At 45.5% G+C, this 23,587-nt stretch overlaps 1 protein-coding gene across 1 annotated transcript in view; it reads right to left on the bottom strand.

The window, feature by feature from the left end:
* Nucleotides 1-7,420: 7,420 nt before the first annotated feature.
* LOC147124143 (paladin-like) overlaps nucleotides 7,421-23,587 on the bottom strand; it is a 168,899-nt gene continuing 152,732 nt past the window's right edge. The window contains exons 16-17 of the mRNA XM_085982787.1: nucleotides 21,285-21,440; nucleotides 7,421-11,321 (exon numbers count right to left, since the gene is read on the bottom strand). Coding sequence (XP_085838913.1) covers nucleotides 11,169-11,321; nucleotides 21,285-21,440 — 309 coding nt within the window. The 3' untranslated portion in view covers nucleotides 7,421-11,168. The remainder of the gene's footprint in view (nucleotides 11,322-21,284; nucleotides 21,441-23,587) is intronic.

The following is a 23,587-nucleotide window of genomic DNA, read 5'->3' as shown; positions in this document are numbered from 1 at the left end:
GTTCTCTATCCAAGTCAATACCTTGCCCCCAATCCCATGTGCCTTAATTTTGCACGCTAATCTCTTATGCGGGACCTTATCGAAAGCCTTCTGAAAGTCCAAATACACCACATCCACTGGTTCTCCCTTATCTATTTTACCAGTTACATCCTCAAAAAATTCCAGTGGATTAGTCAAGCATGATTTACCTTTTGTAAATCCATGTTGACTTTGTCCGATCCAGTCACTGCTTTCCAAGTGCTCTGCTATTACATATTTTATAATGGACTCTAGCATTTTCCCCACTACTGATGTCAAGCTTACTGGACTATAATTCCCCGCCTTTTCTCTACCACCTTTTTTAAATAGTGGGGTAACATTAGCTACCCGCCAATCCATGGGTACCGTTCCAGAGTCTATCGAGTTCTGGAAGATGACCAGCAATGCATCTACTATTTCTAGGGCCACTTCCTTAAGTACCCTGGGATGTAGATTATCAGGCCCTGGGGATTTATCGGCCTTTAGTCCCGTCAATTTTCCTAACACCATTTCCCTACAAATACTGATTTCTTTCAGTTCCACCCTTTCATCAGACCCTATGTTCCCCGGCATCTCTTGGAGGTTATTTGTGTCCTCCTTTGTGAAGACAGAACCAAAATATGTATTTAGTTGGTCAGCCAATTCTTTGTTCCCCATTATAAATTCCCCCGATTCTGACTGCAAGGGACCTACGCTTGACTTCACCAATCTTTTTCTCTTCACATATCTATAAAAGCTTTTACAGTCAGTTTTTATGTTCTCTGCAAGCTTACTCTCATATTCTATTTTCCCTTTCTTAATTAATCCCTTTGTCCTCCTTTGTTGAATCCTAAACTGCTCCCAATCCTCAGGGTTATTGCTTTTTCTGGCCAATTTATATGCCCTCTCCTTGGACCTTATGCTATCCCTAATTTCCCTTGTTAGCCACGGTTGGGTCACCTTTTTTGTTTTATTTTTATGCCAAACTGGGATGAACAAATTCTGTAGCTCATCCATTTGGTCTTTGAATGTTTGCCATTGCCTATCCACCGTCAACCCTTTGAGTGCCATTCCCCAATCAATCCTACCCAACTCGCTCCTCAGACCATCATAGTTTCCTTTATTTAAATTGAGGACCCTAGTCTCCGAGTCAACTACTTCATTCTCCATCTTAATGAAGAATTCGATCATATTATGATCGCTCCGACCCAAGGGGCCTCTTACAACAAGATTGCTAATTACTCCTTTCTCGTTACATAATACCCAGTCTAAGATGGCCTGATCTCTGGTTGGTTCCTCGACATATTGGTCCAGGAAACCATCCCGTAAACACTCCAGGAATTCCTCCTCCACAGTATTGTTACTCATTTGGTTGGCCCAATCTATATGTAGGTTAAAGTCACCCATGATGACTGCTGTGCCCTTATTGCACGCTTCGTTAATTTCTCTTTGAATGCCATCCCCAACCTCCGCCTTACTGTTTGGAGGTCTATAAACCACTCCCACTAACGTTTTTTTCCCCTTAGTATTTCTCAATTCTACCCATACAGATTCCACCTCATCAGAGCTAATATCCTTCATTACAATTGTGTTAATCCCTTCTTTAACCAGTAATGCTACCCCACCTCCCTTTCCTTTTTGCCTATCTTTCCTGAATATCGAATACCCCTGGATGTTGAGTTCCCAGTCCTGGCCTTCCTTGAGCCACGTTTCCGTAATCCCAACCAAATCTTATTTGTTTACTTCTATTTGTGCAGCCAATTCATCCACCTTTTTACAAATGCTCCTTGCATTAAGACACAAAGCCTTCAGGCTTGTTTTTTTAACGCTCTTAGACCTATTCGAATTATTGTTTACTGTGGCCATGTTTGATTTAAACCGTTGATTTCTCTGACTGCCACTTTTGTTTTTCTCCTTCCTATCTTTTGCTTTTATCCTTGTTTCCCTTTCCTCTGTCTCCCTGCTCAGGTTCCCAGCCCCCTGCCATTTTAGTTTAAACCCTCCCCCACAGCACTAGCAAACACTCCCCCTAGGACATTGGTTCCAGCCCTGCCCAGGTGCAGACCGTCCGGTTTGAACTGGTCCCACCTCCCCCAGAACCGGTTCCAATGTCCCAGGAACTTGAATCCCTCCCCCTGGCACCATTCCTCTAGCCACGTATTCATCTGAAGTATCCTTCTATTTCTACTCTGACTAGCACGTGGCACTGGTAGCAATCCTGAGATTACTACCTTTGAGGTCCTATTTTTTAATTTATCTCCTAACTCCCTATACTCCGCTTTTAGGACCTCATCTCGCTTTTTACCTATATCGTTGGTGCCTATATGCACCACGACAACTGGCTCTTCACCCTCCCCTTCCAAGATGTTCTGGAGTCGCTTGGAGACATCCTTAACCCTTGCACCAGGGAGGCAACACACCATCCTGGAGTCTCGTTTGCGGCCGCAGAAACGCCTATCTATTCCCCTTACAATTGAATCCTCTATTACTATAGCTCTACCCCTCTTTTTCCTCCCATTCTGTGCAGCAGAGCCACCCCTGGTGCCAGGAAGTTGGCTGCTGCTGCCTTCCTCTGATAAGCCATCCCCCCCAACAGTACTCAAAGTGGTGTATCTGTTGGAGAGGGGGATGGCCACAGGGGACCCCTGCACTACCTGCCTGCGCCTAGTACTCTGCTTGTTGGTCACCCGTTCCCTTTCTTCCTGTCCAACCTCAACCTGCGGTGTGTCCAACTCCGTAAATGTGCTATTCACGCTGTCCTGAGCATCGTGAACGCTCCAGTATGTGTCCAATCGCAGCTCCAGCGCCGCAATGCGGTCTGTCAGTAGCTGCAGCTGGATGCACTTCCTGCACATGTAGTTGTCAGGGACACCGGAAGTGTCCCTGAGTTCCCACATATCGCAGGAGGAGCAGATCATGGGGCCCGGCTGTCCTGCCATGACTTACCCTTTAATTAATTGAATTTAAATTAAATCAATCAATCCCACTAATTACACTACAGTTAACTGGTTTACCAACAGTCCCTGCTACACCAGAGAGACCTTAGAAACTATAACCAGAGTTAAAGTTTTTAAAAAAAGAGATATACTCACCAACCAAATACTCACCAACCAATCACTTACCTGCTTCCTGGTGACGTCACACTTAGATTACTTTTTACCTCTCTCCCCTGCTGTTGAACTGGTCGGGCTGCTCCTGACTCACTGCCGTCGGTTTGAACTGCCGCCGATGCTCAGTGTTCCCACAAGGCCCGCTCTAGTCGGGCTGCTCCTGACTCACTGCCGTCGGTTTGAACTGCCGCCGATGCTCAGTGTTCCCACAAGGCCCGCTCTAGTCGGGCTGCTCCTGACTCACTGCCACCAGTTTGAACTGCCGCCGATGCTGTGTTCCCACACAGGCCCGCTCTAGTCGGGCTGCTCCTGACTCACTGCCGCCGGTTTGAACTGCCGCCGATGCTGTGTTCCCACAAGGCCCGCTCTAGTCGGGCTGCTCCTGACTCACTGCCGCCGGTTTGAACTGCCGCCGATGCTGTGTTCCCAGAAGGCCCGCTCTAGTCGGGCTGCTCCTGACTCACTGCCGCCGGTTTGAATTTTGAGTATGGCGTTTACTTTTTCCATATCTGGCTCTATTCCTTTACCAGATAGATTATCTCCGAGGAAAGTGACTTCCTGGACGCCAAACTGACACTTGGCTTTGTTGAGCTTCAGTCCATTCCGGCGTATGCTCTGTAGCACTTTAGTCAGTCTCTCATTTTGTTCTTTCAGTGTGGAGCCCCAGATGATGATGTCATCAACATAGACCCGAACTCCTTCCAGACCTTCAATTATGTGTTCCATCGCTCTATGAAAGTTTTCAGATGCAGATATTATCCCGAAAGGCATTCTGAGGAAACAATACCTGCCAAATGGTGTGTTGAAGGTACAGTATTTGGTGCTCTCTTCATCCAGTTTTAGTTGCCAAAATCCTTGTGAGGCATCGAACTTTGTAAAGTATCTGGCACCTGACATTTCACTGGTGATTTCTTCTCGCTTGGGAATCTGGTAGTGTTCACGTTTTATGTTTGCATTTAAGTCCTTTGGATCCATGCATATTCTTAGATCATTGTTCTTTTTCTTTACACATACCATGGAGTTAACCCAGTCTGTTGGCTCTTCAACTTTCCTGATGACTCCTAGTGTGGTCATTCTGTCCAGTTCATTCTTGAGCCGGTCACGCAGGGGTGCTGGAGCTCTTCGTGGAGCATGTACCACTGGCTGAGCATCCTGCTTTAGCTGGATCTTGTAAGTGAATGGTAGAACTCCAAATCCTTTGAACACATCCTGGAAATTATTCACTACAGAATCCATCGAGTCATCTGGTCTGCTTATGGCACAGTTTATACGGTAGACTCTCTTGACCAGTTCTAAGTCTTCACAAGCTTTGTCACCTAATAGTGAATCAAGCCCTTCAGCCACAACAGAAAACATGAGATGATGCACTTTGTCTTTGACTGTCACTTTAAGTCTGCATACACCTGAGCTATCTATTTTCTGTCCATTATAGCTCTTCAGTAGTACTGACTTTTTATGTATTTTGGGCTTTTCTTTCATGTTTTTAATGTCACTCATACTGATTAAGTTTGCTTTTGCCCCAGTGTCTAGTTTCAATGTAACTAATGCTCCATTTATCTGCAGTGGGATCATCCATTTGTCCACTTTTACTGCATTGACTTTATGTTCAGCATTGTCCATTTCTGAGGGCTGCACATTTTCTGTATCCTTTTTGATATCGTCACATGACACCATTCGTACAAAAAATGTCTCACTTAAATCAATGTCCTCAATTACATTAACTCGGACTTGTTGCCCTTTCTTTGTTGTTACTTTTGAAAAGCATTGTTTGGCAAAGTGATTCTTTCCATGACATTTTGTGCACATTTTTTCAAACGCTGGGCATTGTCTTAACTGGTGTTTGTAACCACAGCGTTTACAATTAAAAATGTCATCCTCCGATTGCTTTTCATTTCTGTTCTGCCCACGTTTCTTCCCCTTGTAGGACACAGCACCGACAGCAGCATTATCACTCATTGCAATCGCATCATTATTGATTTCACTGAAAGTCTTCACGTGCTTTTGAGCTAGCTCGCTGGCTTGGCATATTTTCACTGCATTTTTCAAATTTAGTTCGGTTTCTCTCAACAGACGTTCCCTGACTTTTTTATCATGAATACCAAACACAATCTGGTCATGAATCAGGGATGATTTCAGCTCAGAGAAATTACATGTCTGTGCTTTCAGTTTCAGATCAGTTATAAAGCTATCGAAAGTCTCATTTTGCTGCTGTGTCCTTGAACAGAACATGTATCTTTCATAGGTCTCATTCTTTTTGGGAGAGCAATGTGTATCAAATTTTTTTCGCACATCTTCCAATTTTTCTCTGTTCTCCTCTGGATTAAATACAAATGTATTAAATACCTCTATCGCCTGTGGGCCTGCAACTGTAAGCAGCAATGCTATCTTCCTTGCGTCTGGCTTCGTACAGAATCCGATGGCTGCAATGTAGAGTTCGAATTGTTGTTTTAAAGTCTGCCAATTGTAGTCGATATTTCCTGTGAGTTTCAAACGCTCTGGTGGCTTCAAATTCTCCATGTCGCTTTTCACAATTTTCAGCAGATCTTCACCATCCTGGTACCATCTTATGTTCATTAATAAATAGACATTCTTATTATGAACACAGCTAGCTTTTGCTAGACACTTTTATTGAGCACATGTGGACTAGGTACAGTATCTGTAGAGGCATCCATCTTGACTGCTGCCTTCTGGGTAGCCTAGTGCCTCATGGGTAATGTAGTCTTAATATACATACAGCTGGGTAGTGTAGTCTTATATATATATAGCTCTACGCAGCTCTACGGCTCCACCTAGTGTCCACTATAGAATGACATGTTATTGATCATTACAGGGAAGACATCCTCAGCCCCACCTCCTCATGATGCAATGGGCCTTATAGGGGGCAGCCGGAACTTCTGACCACCCCAAGCCTCAGTGGAAATTCTTATTGGCTTCTCTTCTGAGAATGGACCTGGGCCTAGAAATTCGATGGCACCGCACCTGTTTTTTGTAACTAACATGGCGGGAAGGAAGTGCGCCACCTGCCATATTGGTGTAGGCAAAAGAATAGGCGTCCATGGCCTGTGCCTGATAACAACATAAGAACATAAGAAATAGGAGCAGGAGTAGGCCATTTGGCCCCTCCAGCCTGCTCCGCCATTCAATAAGATCATGGCTGATCTGATCTTGGCCTCAACTCCACTTTCCTGCCCCCTCCCCATAACCCTTGATACCCTGGTTTTTCAAAAATCTGTCTATCTCCGCCTTGAATATATTCACTGACTCAGCCTCCACAGCTCTCTGGGGTAGAGAATTCTAAAGATTCATGACCCTCTGAGAGAAGAAATTCCTCCTCATCTCCTCATCTCCGTTTTACAGGCATTGAGCCCTTTGCATACGCAAGCCAGCGCAAATGTATTTCTAGGCCCTGGTGTTCCCAGTCCCTGCCCGATTTTTACAATTTCCACTGCACTTCCAGCCATTTTACACTGGGAATGCACCCCAAGCCCTGACATATTTTAGGGCAATAACCTTCACAAAGACCCTGGTGTTTGATGCTTTGCCAGACTGGTGGAAATGTGCAACACCTTTTAGACCATTTGAAATGGAGGAAATAGGTTCGAAGATTTTAGTCAAGCTCCATCCTTGGGTTGTTCACCTCAGATATCCAAATGTAAATCTCCAGTGAAAAGTTGGCCGCAGCAGATGTGACATGTGTTGCACTATGAACTTCAATTATGTTGTTTTCTGATTATTTTTATTGAAAGCATCAACCTAACAAGGCACAGTGTATTTGCCAGTAACCTAATAGTGCACAGTGTGTCTCCCAGTAACCTAATAGTGCACAGTGTGTCTCCCAGTAATCTAATAGTGCACAGTGTGTCTCCCAGTAATCTAATAGTACACAGTGTGTCTCCCAGTAATCTAATAGTGCACAGTGTGTCTCCCAGTAACCTAATAGTGCACAGTGTGTCTCCCAGTAACCTAATAGTGCACAGTGTGTCTCCCAGTAATCTAATAGTGCACAGTGTGTCTCCCAGTAATCTAATAGTGCACAGTGTGTCTCCCAGTAATCTAATAGTGCACAGTGTGTCTCCCAGTAATCTAATAGTGCACAGTGTGTCTCCCAGTAATCTAATAGTGTACAGTGTGTCTCCCAGTAATCTAATAGTGCACAGTGTGTCTCCCAGTAATCTAATAGTGCACAGTGTGTCTCCCAGTAATCTAATAGTGCACAATGTATTTCCCAGTAGCCCAATAGTGAACAGTGATTTCCAAGTAGCCTAACAGCATACAATATTTTGTTACCAATTTAATCTAGTATAGCCACAGTATCAGACTCCTAAAGCTTTATTATCACCACAACATATATTACCCTTTGTCCTTTGTCTCTTATACTTAGCAGAGAACACTATATAAACAAAATACACAAAGTAAATAACAACTGACACCCTGTAGTGCAGTTATTCAATCTCTGAATTTCTAAACCAGTCTTGTGTGTCTGGTGCTAACGTAATTGCTTACAGTCTCACAGATAACCATTGCCTTACATTTAGTATGCAACTTAAATGCAGTTACGAATGTAATGACAACATCATATCACTAACTCCCATTGTGCCCAATCTACATACAGACATGTTGCAGAGTATAATGTCTGCAAGTTTTTTTTATTCATTCCTGGGATGTGGGCGTCGCTGGCAAGGCCAGCATTTATTGCCCATCCCTAATTGCCTTTGAGAAGGTGGTGGTGAGCCGCCTTCTTGAACCACTGCAGTCCGTGTGGTGAAGGTACTCCCACAGTGCTGTTGGAGAGGGTGTTCCAGGATTTTGACCCAGCGACGATGAAGGATCAGCGATATACTTCCAAGTCAGAATGGTGTGTGACTTGAAGGGGAACTTGGAGGTGGTGGTGTTCCCATGTGCCTGCTGCCCTTGTCCTTCTAGGTGGTAGAGGTCGCGGGTTTGGGAGATGCTGCCGAAGAAGTCTTGGCTAGTTGCTGCAGTGCATCTTGTAGATGGTGTGGAGATGCCGGAGTTGGACTGGGGTGGACAAATGTAAGAAGTCACACAACACCAGGTTATAGTCCAACAGTTTTATTTCCACTTCACCTGACGAAGGAGCAGCGCTCCGAAAGCTTGTGATTTCAAATAAAACTGTTGGACTATAACCTGGTGTTGTGTGACTTCTTACATCTTGTAGATGGTACACACTGCAGCCATGGTACGCCGGTGGTGGAGGGAGTGAATGTTTAAGGTGGTGGATGGGGTGCCAATCAAGCGGGCTGCTTTGTCCTGGATGGTAACGAGCTTCTTGAGCGTTGTTGGAGCTGCACTCATCCAGGCAAGTGGAGAGTATCCATCACACTCCTGACTTGTGCCTTGTAGATGGTGGAAAGACTTTGGGGAGTCAGGAGGTGAGACACTCGCCGCAGTATACCCAGCCCTGACCTGCTCTTGTTGCCACAGTATTTATGTGGCTGGTCCAGTTAAGTTTCTGGTCAATGGTGCCCCAGGGTACTGATGGTGGGAGATTCGGTGATGGCAATGCCGTTGAATGTCAAGGGGCGATGGTTAGACATTCATAGTTACTTGTCCTAGGGCATGTAGATGAAGAAGCCGCGGGGGGGGGGGGTGGGCGCGGAGGTAAGGGCAAGGATGGTTCCTTGGGTGACTGCGGAGGTGATGGTATAGGGTTGAGAAGAGAATCCATTGCTACAGGTGCTCTGGCTACAACCAAATAAACAAGAGTGGAGCCAAGTGAGGGCAGTCCCACCAAGCTGGACAAGCAAGGTGCTGGAGCAGGATAATGTGGCCAACTGTGCCGAAGACTGCCGCGATGTGGAGGAGGGATAATGTATCATGGCCACAGGTACTAGTGCCTATCCCCTTTGGGGGAATGGTAAGTGGGGTTCAGGTTGCTCCAAGATGAGACACTTAGTGACAGAGGTTCAGGAACAAGTCAACCCTCTGTGGTGGATCCTGTGACCCGAGATCTAGAGCAGGCAGATTTGCAGTGCCCCACGGCACTGATGGGGTTTCCCAGCCAATCTGGCTCCCTAATGGAACTTAGAGTGGCAGACCTGTCAACAGGAAGGGAGGCATCGCACTTTGCCAAGACACGAATGGAAAAGGTGGACCTAACTAAGGCAGTAGCAGGAAGCAGCTCTCGTACACTTCTTGATGCAGTGATACATTTGAGTTGAAAAACATTGCACAGCACACATGGAGTTACATTCAGACGTCATTTAAAACTAATTTTGACCTGTGCTAATTCTAACATTTTCCACTACTAAGCTACCTGACTGGTAAACACATTTCAGGCCTTTTCACGGATTACCTAGGTATGTTTTTTGTAATGCGTTACTAAATTCAATATCTTTAAGCTTACCCCCAATATGAAGTACTTTTCCACATACTGAGTGTATGTTAACCCAGGTCACTTAATAGAACAAGCTCGCACTCCTCCTAGTGTTGCTTACAGGTCAATCACCCACATTCTCGAAAAGGGAAAAGTGGTGCTCACAAAATAGAGAAAATAACGATTTACAAAAGATAAAAATACAAAAGGGGAAAATATAAATGCTACTACTGATTGTTAAGTGTCTAAGATTATGTGACTGAATATACTATTGGCAAAACAATAAATGTAGTTTAGAAGAGCAGAAATGCAGTTTTATCACAGCACATCGCCTTGTGATTCTTCGGTACTAGTCTTTTTATACTAGCTTGTGTTTCCTCCTCCTCTCTCTCCCACTTTCCTCCCTCTCGCCATCTCTTCCCAGTCTCTGATTCTCCCTTCCTCCCTCTCCCTCTATCATAAATCTCCTTCTATCCCTCTCTCTCTCTCTCTCTCTCTGTCTCCCCCATCTATTCGGTGGTTGTCCTAAATCAGTAACACAAGTATGTATTATTGTCTTTTAATACTGCATGAACCATAACATGCTCTTCTGAAATGACTCCACTATTTTCGCAGAGATGTTACCCACTTATTTTAAATGGATGATGCCTTTGCTAAAATAGTGAAGCGAGCAATTCCACACATGTCATTATCCGTCAGCCTAATTTCAGGGCATTTCATTGGATGTAAAAGAATGATGGGACACAGTTGGTAGAATATATCCCAAAACATGAACATATCATTGTGGATGCAAGGTGATAGAAGTTAAAAACATTAGTCAGACTATAGTACATCTGTGCCCAAATCAGAAAATATTACGGCCTTGGGAGTAACCTGGAAGTTAGGCCCGAAAATGCACCAAATATCATGCCCATTTTGCCGATGTCAAGTCACGCCCAAACATCCTCCCAATCTCATTAGACTGTGCCCAAACTTAAAATGGGCATAAAATGGCATAAATAATAGGGGCCTAAGGAAACGGTGAATCCACACCATATATTTCTTCCTTGAGTCTTAAAATTTATGTTTCAACTCATTCTTGCACATCAGGCACTGCATGTTTAGGAACCTGCAATCAGGGAGGTGTTTCAATTTTTAATGTGACTTGTACTGATGCCATAAAAATCCATTCAAAGAAACAGAAAATACAAAGCAGGTCGCAGTGAGGATAAATTGATGAAAAAAAAACTCAAAAAATTGCAATTGAAAGACCAGAAAAATGACTTTATTTCCTGTAGCGCCTGAAAATCCTTCGCAATGTTGAGAGACACCCTCCCGAACAAGGGCAATTGGAAGATATTGGCATTTAGGAGTTGGGCATGGCCAATTTTGTGGGCGGAAATTCGTTCGGATGGTGGGTTTGATGGACGGACATAAAAGATCGAGGATACTTGGGCGTATTGTGGTTACAAGTGTAACTCACTTGCACCCAAATGCCCACGATCTTTTAAGCTGTGTAATTGGTTGGCGCCAAGATTATGGATGTGGGCGCAAGTGCAGAGGAAGCTCCCACGCTACAACTTTTGAGCTTGTTCACTTAAGTAACTTGAATTAACAACTGCTCCCTCTCTCACCACACTGTCGGAATTTAATTTAGTCATTTCCTGTACTGAAAGTGAGCAGCTGAAAGATATTCAGACTTGGAAGGGCGAAAACGTCAATGATAAGTGTGCTTGGTTCCAAAATTATCCAATCATATCCCCAAAGGTAGGGACCTTGTATCCTCGCTGTTGTTGCCACCTGTCACGCATCCTGCACATTGGGGTGGATGCTGGGTCCTCAAACTCCGGGAATCCCAGCTTGTCCAAGATTTCAAAGACACCTGCTGGAGCCGCCACCTGTAAGGAATAAATAAGGGAATTACAGGGTTATGAGGAGTCGCCCGGTTGGAGTGGAGTCCCAGCCTGTCCCTCTTTTTCCACCCAGCTCCGACCCGCCTTCCTGGGCTGGGGCTCATTAAGTATACACAGCGGGCCTGTGGCTGGGTCCTTAAAGAGGGCAGAAGCACCCCAAAGATTAGATGATATGCCCCACCAAAGGCCTCAGCTGAGACAGGGGCCTTCGACGGGGGGTCTGGGGTCGACTGCAGGGAAAAGGAGGCCAGTTACAAGGCCTTCTCCTTTCATGGGGGCACCTCAGGGACGTTACCATCACTTCCCGGGAACCACCGCCAACTTCCCTATGGATTTCCTGGAATGACGATCAAACCAATGCTTCATTTATTTTTCACATGCTTTAGTTTAAAAGTGCTTCAGTTTTTACAGCCAGATCAGTTTAACGACAGAGCATCCTCTCTCTGGGGTATTGGCCTGTGTCACACAGGAGTACACGTTGTTCTGATGTCACGCAGACGAAGTGCACATACCAGCTAAATATGAAGTAACTGCAGCTTTTCCCAAGCAAAATAAAATTTACACAATAATTTTCGTATCAAAAAATCACAGGCTCCAATCTGCGATGATATTTTGAGAGCTTTCTTCTGCAAACATCCCCGGCTTTCGGTAAACAGCAGCTGAGAGCCCAGAGGCCCACCAAACATGACAAGTTTTCGAAGTTCCAGGACTACCCCATTATAAACCTGGCAAAATATTGATTGTTAAAAGACAACGGATGAAATGAAACGTACTTCCGTGTGTGCAGGTCTTGGACACTAGTCCTCTTTCAGCTACAATGATGTTTCTAGCTGGTCTTCAGAGTTTGTAAAACGAGTAACTGATATATAATACCGAGAGGCCCTGAATGTATGAATTGAGCTCCCTGATGTTTGTGGGAGGACTGCTGCTCTGTATATAAGTGTCCTTTGTCACGGATGAAAGTGATATACAGCAGTGCAAATAAACTGTGACTGAAATGGTTGTCTAAACCCAGGAAAAATTAGATGCCAAAATATGTTTCTTTACTTTAGCAGCAAAAACCCACCCAGCCTCTCTTTCACTGGTTGCCAGGGTAAATTTTCCTGAAAGCAGACTGTCTGAAATCGGGCCTGATCATAAATGAGCAGTGTTGAACAGATTTGTTTTCTGCCAAGAAATTAATCATTCCAGATTTCTTAAAGATGCAGTACATTCAGTTTTGGTGACCACTACAACATATTGATTATCACCCAAAGAGGATCTCCTTCTTTGTGTCAGCCTTGGATCAGTGGTAGCATTCTCCCCCTTGAGTCAGAAGCCTGAGGGTTCAAGCCCCACTCCAGAGACTTGAGAACACAATCTAGGCTGCCACTTCAGTGCAGTACTGAGGGAGTGCTGCGCTGTCGGAGATGCTGTCTTTCAGTTGATCTGTTAAACCGAGGCCCCATCTGCCCTCTCAGGTGGGCATAACAAAATCCCATAGCACTATTTCAAAGAAGAGCAGAGAAACTTTCTCTCAGTCCTGTATAATATTCATCCCTCAACCAATGATCTGCTAATTTATCTCATTGCTGTTTGTGGGACCTTGCTGTGTGCAAATTGGCTGCTGTGTTTCCCTGCATGACACCAGTGACTACGCTTCAAATGAAATGGTTTTGGGATGTGATAAGGATGCAAAAGGCTATATAGAAATGTGAGTTCATCTTACATATGTACGTTTATATTATAAAACAAAACCAGAAATGCTGCAAAAACAAATAAGGTAGACTCCCGTGGAACATCCACCCCAACTTCTAGCTCCTCCTCCATGGCTGCTGATCCTGCTCACCTACCTCTTCAGCCCCATGACCTTTAGGGCCATAATATTTTCATGCATCACAGAATAACTATGAGCTTTGAGATCTGGCTAACTGTACAGGGAAGGCTGTCATATTCTTTCAAAATATACTCGTGACTTTGAAGGATCTCTGAGGGGTTTTTATATTTAAAATGTATGAACTGGCTTCAACTGAATCATTTTTAGTTTTAAAGCACTGAGATTCCTAAAACTGAAGGAACTGCACTGAGCACACGCGAAGCCATTAAACTAACAGGCTCCAGCAGTAACCAAACCCACACACATCAAATCTCACAATGGGGCTCTCAGTCACTCCAAGAAATTCGATCAGAATTCATTCATCAGACTTGAAGCAACATATGGTGATAGCAATGTGTAGCCTATTGAACATTCTACATTAGTTCATTCTGCATTACCTCCACATCTTACACTGACAGCCAATCTGAAGTACTTTTGAGGTGCACTCACTGTTGTTTGGTAGGTAAATGTGGCAGCCAATATGCACACAGCAGGGACCCACGAACAGCAATGAAACAAAGAAAAAACTTGTATTTATATTGCAAATTTCATATCCTCAGGACATCGCAAAGCATTTCACAGCTGACGAATCGTTTGTGAAGTGTAGTTACTGTTGCTTTGTAGGTAATCAGAGCAGCTGAATTGCATACAGCAAGCTTTCCCAAACAACGATCAAAGAGCTAACCGCTTAATCTGTTTTGGAGATGCGGGTTCAGGGATATATATTAGCCAGGACACCAGGAGAATTCCCCAGCTTTTCTTCGAATAGTGCCCTAGGATCTTTTACATCCATCCGATATGGCAGACAGGGCCTCGGTTTAATGTCTCATCTGAAATATAGCAACTCCCACAATTCAGAACTCCGCCAAAATTGGACTGAAGTGTCAACGTAGATTCTGTGCTCAAGTCTCTGGATTGGCTCAAGTTTGTTGAGGGTGGAACATGGGAGGCCGGCCAGGAGAGCATTAAAATAGTCATGTCTGGAGTTAACAAAGCATGGATGAGGGTTTCAGCAGTAGAGGAGCTGAGGCAGGGGTGGAGACAGACTATATGGAGATGGAAGTAGGTAGTCTTTGTGATGGAGAGGACATGGGGTCAGAAGCTCAGATCAGGGTCAACTAGAACGCCGTGGTTGTGAACAGTCTGGTTCAGCCTCAGACAGTGGCCAGGGAGGGAGATAGAATTGGTGGTGAGGGAAAAGAGTTTGTAGCGGGTGCTGAAGACAATGGCTTTGGTCTTTCTAATGTTTAATTGGAGGAAAGTGAGGCTCACCCAGGACTGGATGTAAGACAAACATAGAAACATAGAAAAATAGGAGCATGAGTAGGCCATTCGGTCCTTCGAGCCTTCTCCGCCATTCAATATGATCATGGCTGATCCTCTATCACAATACCATATTCCCACTCTCTCCCCATACCCCTTGATGCCTTTTGTGTCTAGAAATCTATCTATCTCCTTCTTAAATATATTCAGTGACTTGGCCTCCACAGCCTTCTGTGGTAGAGAATTCCACAGGTTCACCACCCTCTGAGTGAAGAAATGTCTCCTCATCTCAGTCCTAAATGTCCTACCTCGTATCCTGAGACTGTGACCCCTCATTCTGGACCCCCAAGCCAGGGGAAACATCGTCCCTGCATCCAGTCTGTCTAGCCCTGTCAGGATTTTATACATTTCAATGAGATCCCCTCGCATTCTTCTAAACTCTAGTGAATACAGGCCTCGTTGACCCAATCTCTCATCATACGACAGTCCTGCCATCCCAGGAATCAGTCTGGTGAACCTTTGCTGCACTCCCTCTATGGCAAGTATATCCTTTCTTAGGTAAGGAGACCAAATCTGCACACAGAACTCCAGGTGTGGTCTCACCAAGGCCCTGTACAACTGTAGTAAGACATCCTTGCTCCTGTGCTCAAATCCTCTTGCAATGAAGGCCAACATACCATTTGCCTTCCTAACTGCTTGCTGCACCTGTATGTTTGCTTTCAGTGACTGGTGTACAAGGACACCCAGGTCCCTTTGTACATCAGCATTTCCCAATCTATCACCATTTAAATAATACTCTACCTTCCTGTTTTTCCTACCGAAGTGGATAACTTCACATTTATCCACGTTATACTGCATCTGCCATGTATTTGCCCACTCACTCAATTTGTCTAAATCGCCGTGAAGCCTCTTTGCATCTTCCTCACAACTCACTATCCCACCTAGTTTCGTGTCGTCAGCAAACTTGGAAATAGTACATTTGGTTCCCTCATCCAAATCATTGATATATATTGTGAATAGTTGGGGCCCAAGCACTGATCCCTGCGGTACCCCACTAGTCACCGCCTGCCACCCCGAAAAAGACCCATTTATTCCTAGTCTCTGTTTCCTGTCTGTTAACCAATTTTCAGTCCATGCCAGTATATTACCCCCAATCCCATGTGCTTTAATTTTGCACACTAATCTCTTATGTGGGACTTTATCAAAGGCCTTCTGAAAATCCAAATACACCACATCCACTGGCTCTCCCTTATCTATTCTACCAGTTACATCCTCAAAAAACTCTAGTAGGTTTGTCAAACATGATTTCCCTTTCATAAATCCATGTTGACTTTGTCTAATCCCGTTGATATTTTCTAAGTGTCTTGTTATCACATCCTTTATAATAGACTCTAGCATTTTCCCTACTACTGATGTTAGGCTAACCGATCTGTAGTTCCCTGTTTTCTCTCTCCCTCCTTTTTTAAATAGTGGGGTTACATTTGCCACCCTCCAATCTGCAGGAACTGTTCCATAATCTGTAGAATTTTGGAAGATGACAACCAATGCATCCACTATTTCCATGGCTACCTCTTTTAGTACTCTGGGATGCAGATTATCAGGCCCTGGGGATTTATCAGCTTTCAGTCCCACTAATTTTTCCAGCACTAGTTTTTTACTAATACTAATTTCCTTTAATTCCTCCTTCTCACTAGACCCTTGGTTCCCTATCATTTTTGGGAAGTTATTTGTGTCCTCTTCCGTGAAGACAGAACCAAAGTATTTGTTTAATTGCTCTGCCATTTCCTTGTTCCCCATTATAAATTCTCCCGTTTCTGACTGTAAGGGACCTTTTCTAATCTTTTTCTTTTTACATAAGCAGCATGACAACACAGTGGAGGAGTCAAGAGAGTCATAGAGTCATAGAGTTATACAGCACAGAAAGAGGCCCTTCGGCCCATCGCGTCCGTGCCGGCCATCAAGCCCTGTTTAATCTAATTCCATTTTCCAGCATTTGGTCCGTAGCCTTGTATGCTATGGCATTTCAAGTGCTCATCCAAGTGTTTCTTGAATGTTGTGAGGGTTCCTGCCTCTACCACCCTTTCAGGCAGTGAGTTCCAGATTCCAACCACCTTCTGGGTGAAAAAGTTCTTCCTCAAATCCCCTCTAAACCTCCTGCCCCTTACCTTGAATCTATGCCCCCTTGTTATTGACCCCTCTACTAAGGGAAACAGTTCCTTTCTATCTACCCTATCTATGCCCCTCGTAATTTTGTACACCTCAATCAGGTCCCCCCTCAGCCTTCTCTGCTCCAAGGAAAACAATCCCAGCCTGTCCAGTCTTTCTTCATAGCTGAAGCGCTCCAGCCCAGGTAACATCCTGGTGAATCTCCTCTGCACCCTCTCCAAAGCAATCACATCCTTCCTATAGTGTGGTGACCAGAACTGCACACAGTATTCCAGCTGTGGCCTAACCAGCGTTTTGTACAGCTCCATCATAACCTCCCTGCTCTTATATTCTATGCCTCGGCTAATGAAGGCAAGTATCCCATATGCCTTTTTAACCACCTTATCCACCTGTTCTGCTACCTTCAGGGATCTATGTACATGCACACCAAGGTCCCTCTGATCCTCTGTCTTTCCTAGGGTCCTACCATTCATTGTGTATTCCCTTGCCTTGTTAGTCCCTCCAAAATGCATCACCTCACACTTTTCAGGATTAAATTCCATTAGCCACTGTTCTGCCCATCTGACCAACCCATCTATATCGCCCTGCAGACTGAGGCTACCCTCCTCGCTATTTACCACCCCACCAATTTTCGTGTCATCTGCGAACTTACTGATCATACCTTTTACATTCACATCCAAATCATTAATGTAGACCACAAACAGCAAGGGACCCAGCACCGATCCCTGCGGTACCCCACTGGACACAGGCTTCCAGTCACAAAAACAACCTTCGACCACCACCCACTGCCTTCTGCCACTAAGCCAGTTTTTGATCCAATGTGCCAAGGCACCCTGGATCCCATGGGCTCTTACCTTCTTGGCCAGTCTCCTGTGCGGGACTTTATCGAAAGCCTTACTGAAATCCACGTATACCACATCCACTGCACTACCCTCATCCACACACCTAGTCACCCCCTCGAAAAATTCAATCAAATTGGTCAGACATGATCTTCCCTTGACAAAGCCATGTTGACTATCCCTGATTAATCCTTGCCTCTCCAAGTGGAGACTAATTCTGTCCCTCAGAATTTTTTCCAATAATTTCCCTACCACTGATGCTAGGCTCACTGGCCTGTAATTCCCTGGTTTATCCCTACTACCCTTCTTGAATAATGGTACTACGTTAGCTGTTCTCCAGTCCTCTGGCACATCCCCTGTGGCCAGAGAGGTTTTGAAAATTTGTGTCAGAGCCCCTGCAATCTCCTCCTTTGCCTCACACAGCAGCCTGGGATACATCTCGTCCGGGCCTGGGGATTTATCCACTTTTAAGCCTGCTAAAACCGCTAGTACCTCCTCCCTCTCGATGCTAATATGTTGAAGTATATATAAGAGAGGGAGGTGAGGTAGAGCTGGGTGTCATCAGCGTGCATGTGGAGCCTGGTGTCATGTTGTTGGATGCTGTTGCAGAGGGGTAGCATGTAGGAACATAGGAACAGGAGTAGGCCATTCAGCCCTTTGAGCCTGTTCACTTAGATCATTGCTGATCTGTGTCTTAACTCCATCTGCCCACCTTGGTTCCGTAACCCTTAACACGTTTGCCTAACAAAAATCTATCAATCTCGTTTTTAAATTTTCAATTGAAAATCGCGTGGATTGGCCGCATCTCGATGGAGGCGGGACTAAAACCCGAAAGTTGTAGTCCCGCCTCCTTCCCGACTTCTGAATGAAAATCCAGCCCTAAATATTTCTCTGGCATCACTATTTGTGTTACTGACAGTATTTTGGTTTGCTGCCCTATGACCTACAGCTGCAGAACCCTTTTGTGGGTGATTTTGCACTTTAGACCATTTAATTCACTTTCTGTATTTTTCTGGACTTCATCAACTAAGCTACCCCTTTTCACAATGATGTACAAAGCCATATGATGGTCTGTATAATATATATTGCCAGAATACGGGTACGGTAACGTACTGGTTATGTTATTGGACTGGTAATCTAGAGACCTGGACTATATGAGTTTGAACGTGAGTCCATGGCAGTTTGAGAGTTTGAATTCAGTTAAAAAAAGTATCTGGAAATGAGAAAAAGGCTGTCGGATTGTCATTCACCAATGGCCTAATGCCAGCCGCCACAATTCCCGCCCCCCACCCCCCCCACCCACCCGCCAATCGCCACGTCTACCTCGCCGCCCTGCCTTCTCGGTCGATTCCCCTTCCCCAGTCGTCATCCCTTATGTCCTTGCCCAGTCTGGCCTATATGTAACTCCAGCTACACACCAACATGGTTGACTAGTAACTACCCTCTGAAGTGGTCTTGGAAGCTACAATGCAGCGGTTCAAGAAGAAACGCCACCACCACCTTCTCAAGGACAACTAGGGATGGGCAGTAAATGCTGGCCTGGTCAGCAAGGCCCACGTCCCAAGGATGAAGAACAACAATAGTTTGGAACATTCAAGAGCGAATCGGTTCCATTTAAGGCACACATTGCAAAGCACACTGTATAACCTATATCACTTTCCTATCCACTCAGATAGATGTTAATGTTTTGTCTCACAGCTGACTCAAGAGCACAGTGAATCACCCAATAGCTAAAAACCCAGCTGTTTATAATGTGGAGTTTTCCACCGATGTCTTGAAAAATATATCAAAATCATTTGGTGAAGGTGGTGCAAAGTACGGTGTAGTGTTAGAAGACATACTCGATAGGACTCATGGGACTCGATAGCTGGGTACAACACAATTAATTGTAAAGTCTGTTTATAATCACCTTTCTTTCTAAATTATTTCTGTATAGCTTAACTCCGTTGAATAATCCTGGCTAAAAATTATGCTTAACTTTTTATAAACTGTTGCATGTTATTACGCTGACATGTTAATCTACTAGCTCGAAGAGAGCCAATGTTTTAAGCCTGAAGGCAAAGCTTGTGAGTGAATAACAGGTGTTGCTCCAGCATTGCGTGATGTGGTGCTCCTGGCCTTTGCTTACAATTCAAAGCCATGTCATGAATCCTAAACATCCTTCGTTTGCCCCAGTTTAATAATGACCATAATCCGTATTTCCCCACGGAGGATAGGCCGGCCACCTGCAACTAAAGGGGGGGGAGGTGGGGAAGGGGGGTGTGGTGTCATCTTAATTTTAGTGAATTCGGTCACATTCATAGAACACGGGCCACCACAACCCCCCACCCCCCACCTGCCGATTGGCATCTCCACCCCATTGCCCCCTTCCCAGTCCCCCTCCCTTACCTGAGGGCTGCTGTGCCACACCTCACCAGCGAGCTCTTGGCAACTCACCGCCGCAATATAAATGAGCCCCTCAGGGGTGCCTCGGGACTCACCATTCAGGCACAGGGATTGATCCCTGCACCCACTGCACGCAAGGTCCCAGAAACATCAATGAAATGACCAGATCATCTATTTTTTAGTGTTGTTGGTTGAAGGTTAAATATTGGCCAGAACACTGGGGAGAACTCCGCTGCACGTCTTTGAACAGTGTCATGGGATCTTTTATGTCCACCTGAGAGGGCAGACGAGGCCTCAGTTTAACATCTCATCCAAAAGTCAGCACCTCCAACAGAGCATCTACTCACTCAGTACTGCACTGAAGTGCCAGCCTGGATTATGTGCTCAAGTCTCTGGAGAGGTACTTCAACCCACAACCTTCGGCCGTTACGTAACGAGGGTGTAAAATGGCGTCGCCGTCGAAATGATCTGACCCCGATTTGCATGTATTCATGAGACTCCTGCCTGTTTCAGATGCGTGCTGTGTCCACCAGGATTTATCTCAGCCCGAAAATAGGACTGCCCGTAAAAGCAGCAACAGTAAGGGGGAGGGGTTGGCAGCGGCTTTATTTCCAGGCTGCTGTAACTAAAATTGGGCAGCAAGAAAGAAAATCTAGGCTGATAGTTCAGTGTTATACCGAATTGCCTGAGGTGCTGCCTTTCAGACAAGACATTACTGTCTTTCACCTTAGGTGGGTGTACGAGATCCCATGGCACTATTTGAAGAAGGGCTGGGAGTTCTCCAAGTGTCTTGGTCAAATTTCACAATGTCAGCTAGCATAGGAGCCACGAGGTGGCCGTCATGGAGGTAATAAGCGAGAAGAGGTTACAGGGGGTGATGGTAGGAGAAACTACAGAGTCGCCGGGAATCAGAACTGGAGTGGAAGGGGGCTGGGGTTTAGGCCAATTGCAGGGAAGGAGAGGAGCGTGAGGTAGCAGCAGAGGCAGCTACATGTATGGTCTTAAGATGAAGGAATGCATGAGTGCTTCACACTTGGTGTTGGAGCTGAGGATGGAGGTGAAAGGGGTTTGAGGAGGCAGTTAGCTGTGGAGGAAATCAACCTTGGATAGTACTTGTTCTGCAGGGTGATCCTGGAATAGTAGGTCGATTTGGCTAGTTAATAAATCAGACTTTGCCAGAACAGTGAATGGAATTTTTACTCCTCCTGGCTTTTCCATGATTTCCCATATTTTTGGAGGGTTTTATCTCAAAGAACATAGTTCATTGTTAGTTCAATATCAACTTGTGCAGTGCCACCACAAATGTCATGTTTGGTACGGAACACTGCCATTTTGAAACTAGGATCGCAAGGTTTTAATACCATTTAACAAAAATAAAATGCCCAATTCTGACTTTAAGATTAAACAGAAACCAAACAGTGCTGAACTTTGATCTCATACCTCAGCCATCCATTCTTTGAAGGATCTTTCCCATTTTCCTGGTTTCTCTAGGTGTAGGTAGGTGTCAAAAAGAATAAGGTAAAAGTACCTCTCCAGGTACTGCAGGCTGCGTAAGTGTAAGCTTTCAGCAATATCTTTGTTCTTTGCCCCTTTCGACTGTAGTAAAGATAACAAATAATCATTTAAAAAGGTGACAATGCTGATTAATACATGTCGCAGGTTCAATATTCAACCTCGTACCATTTTTACTAATACTAGCACCTCTCTTGTGGAGTTACTCGCGGTGATTTAGAAGTTACAATGTCGCAAGAGGGTGCTGGAGTGTGGGGGAGGGTGTACATTTCCATTTAAAGAATTTGTTAACGGGTTTGTCAGAGATTTCCTCTAGTCTCTTTTGATTGGTTGATGGATCATGGTATTCTTACCCACTACAGGTGGATAAATAAATGTGTTCCCCTCACACATCACCATTATTATATAAATATATAAGTAAATGTCTGCACGTAACAAGGATGAGCAGCTCATTCCATTTACTATCCATCTGTTTAGGCCATGCGATTTATAGCAGTACAGCCCTTTTTCATTCAGAGTGGGACTAAGGTGGTGTGCTTTCCAAGTCTTATTGTAAACTGAGATCTGCGAATGCTTTATGTAGCTATTCCCTCCCCTTGCCTGGCAGCTGAAGAGCACTTTTTCTTTGCGTTCCTTCTTTATAGTGTTAAAAAATTTACAGTCCTCCTTCTAAGTCCTTTAGTTAGTGAAGATTGCCGTGTGATTTTCTCCCAACCCTTTTTACTATCGTGTGGATTTGGGACCGGAAAACATGCTCCTATCAGGAGATTGCAATCCTCTTTGATGGTACCTTACCAGTGATAAACCCCACCAAAGTATTTGATAGAGATTGATTGCTATGATTAATCAACAACTCCATTATCGGTGTATCATGCGACTACCAGGATGGTAGAAGGCAAACTAAATGGACCTTGTTTTTTTTTTATGTCTAGCGTTTCCTATGTTCCTAAAAGGAATTCCTTCAGAAAACATTAGCAGAACTCAAGGTGGATGACCTTGATGGCATGTACCAAGTGAGAGACAGAAGAGACAGCAGAGGCTTTGACCACAATTTATCAATCCTCCTTAGACAGCCAAGTTGTGTTGGGAGACTGGAGGGTAGCCAATGTTACACCTTTGTTCAAGAAGGGAGAAAAGGATAAAATGGATAATTATAGATGAGTTAGTCTAACGTCACTAGTGGGCAAAGAATTAGAATCCATAATTTAAGATTTAGAAATATGTGGGACAATCAAGGACAGCCAACGTGGATTTGTTAAAGGCATGTTCTGTTTGACAAGTGTCATTTAAAAAAAAAAAAATGACAGACTGGATAGGTGAAGGGAATGCAATAGATGGGCAAATTTAGATTTTCAGAAGGCGTTTAAGTAGGTGTCTCTAGCCCCTGCAATTCCCGGGCCTAACCCACTTACCTGAGGTGCGGGGTCCAATCCTGGGGGAGGGGTTTGCGAGCCCGGTGGGGGGGGGGGGGTCCAATCCCTGACCCTGGAGAGGGAGTTCCGATCCCAGGAGGGGTCCAATCCCCGACCCCAGAGGGGGAGTTCCAATCCCAGGAGGGGTCCAATCCCCGACCCCAGAGGGGGAGTTCCAATCCCAGGAGGGGTCCAATCCCCGATCCCAGAGGGGGAGTTCCAATCCCAGGAGGGGTCCAATCCCCGACCCCAGCGGGGGAGTTCCAATCCCAGGGGGGGTCCAATCCCCGACCCCAGCGGGGGAGTTCCAACCCCAGGAGGGGTCCAGTCCCCGACCCCAGAGGGGGAGTTCCAATCCCAGGAGGGGTCCAATCCCCGACCCCAGCGGGGGAGTTCCAATCCCAGGGGGGGTCCAACCCCCGACCCCAGCGGGGGAGTTCCAATCCCAGGGGGCGTCCAATCACCGACCCCAGCGGGGGAGTTCCGATCCCGGGGTCCAATCACCGACCCCGGCGGGGGAGTTCCAATCCCAGGGGGGGTCCAACCCCCGACCCCAGCGGGGGAGTTCCAATCCCAGGGGGCGTCCAATCACCGACCCCAGCGGGGGAGTTCCGATCCCGGGGTCCAATCACCGACCCCAGCGGGGGAGTTCCGATCCCGGGGTCCAATCACCGACCCCGGCGGGGGAGTTCCAATCCCAGGGGGGGTCCAATCCCCGACCCCAGCGGGGGAGTTCCAATGCCAGGAGGGGTCCAACCCCCGACCCCAGCGGGGGAGTTCCAATCCCAGGGGGGGTCCAATCCCCGACACCAGCGGGGG

Source organism: Somniosus microcephalus, chromosome 1, assembly GCF_052327205.1.
Source record: "Somniosus microcephalus isolate GS21.2 chromosome 1, FLI_Smic_1.0, whole genome shotgun sequence".
NCBI classification, from domain to species: Eukaryota; Metazoa; Chordata; class Chondrichthyes; order Squaliformes; family Somniosidae; genus Somniosus; species Somniosus microcephalus.
The sequence above is the reverse complement of the archived record's forward strand: the minus strand, read 5'-3'. Positions and strand labels throughout refer to the sequence as shown.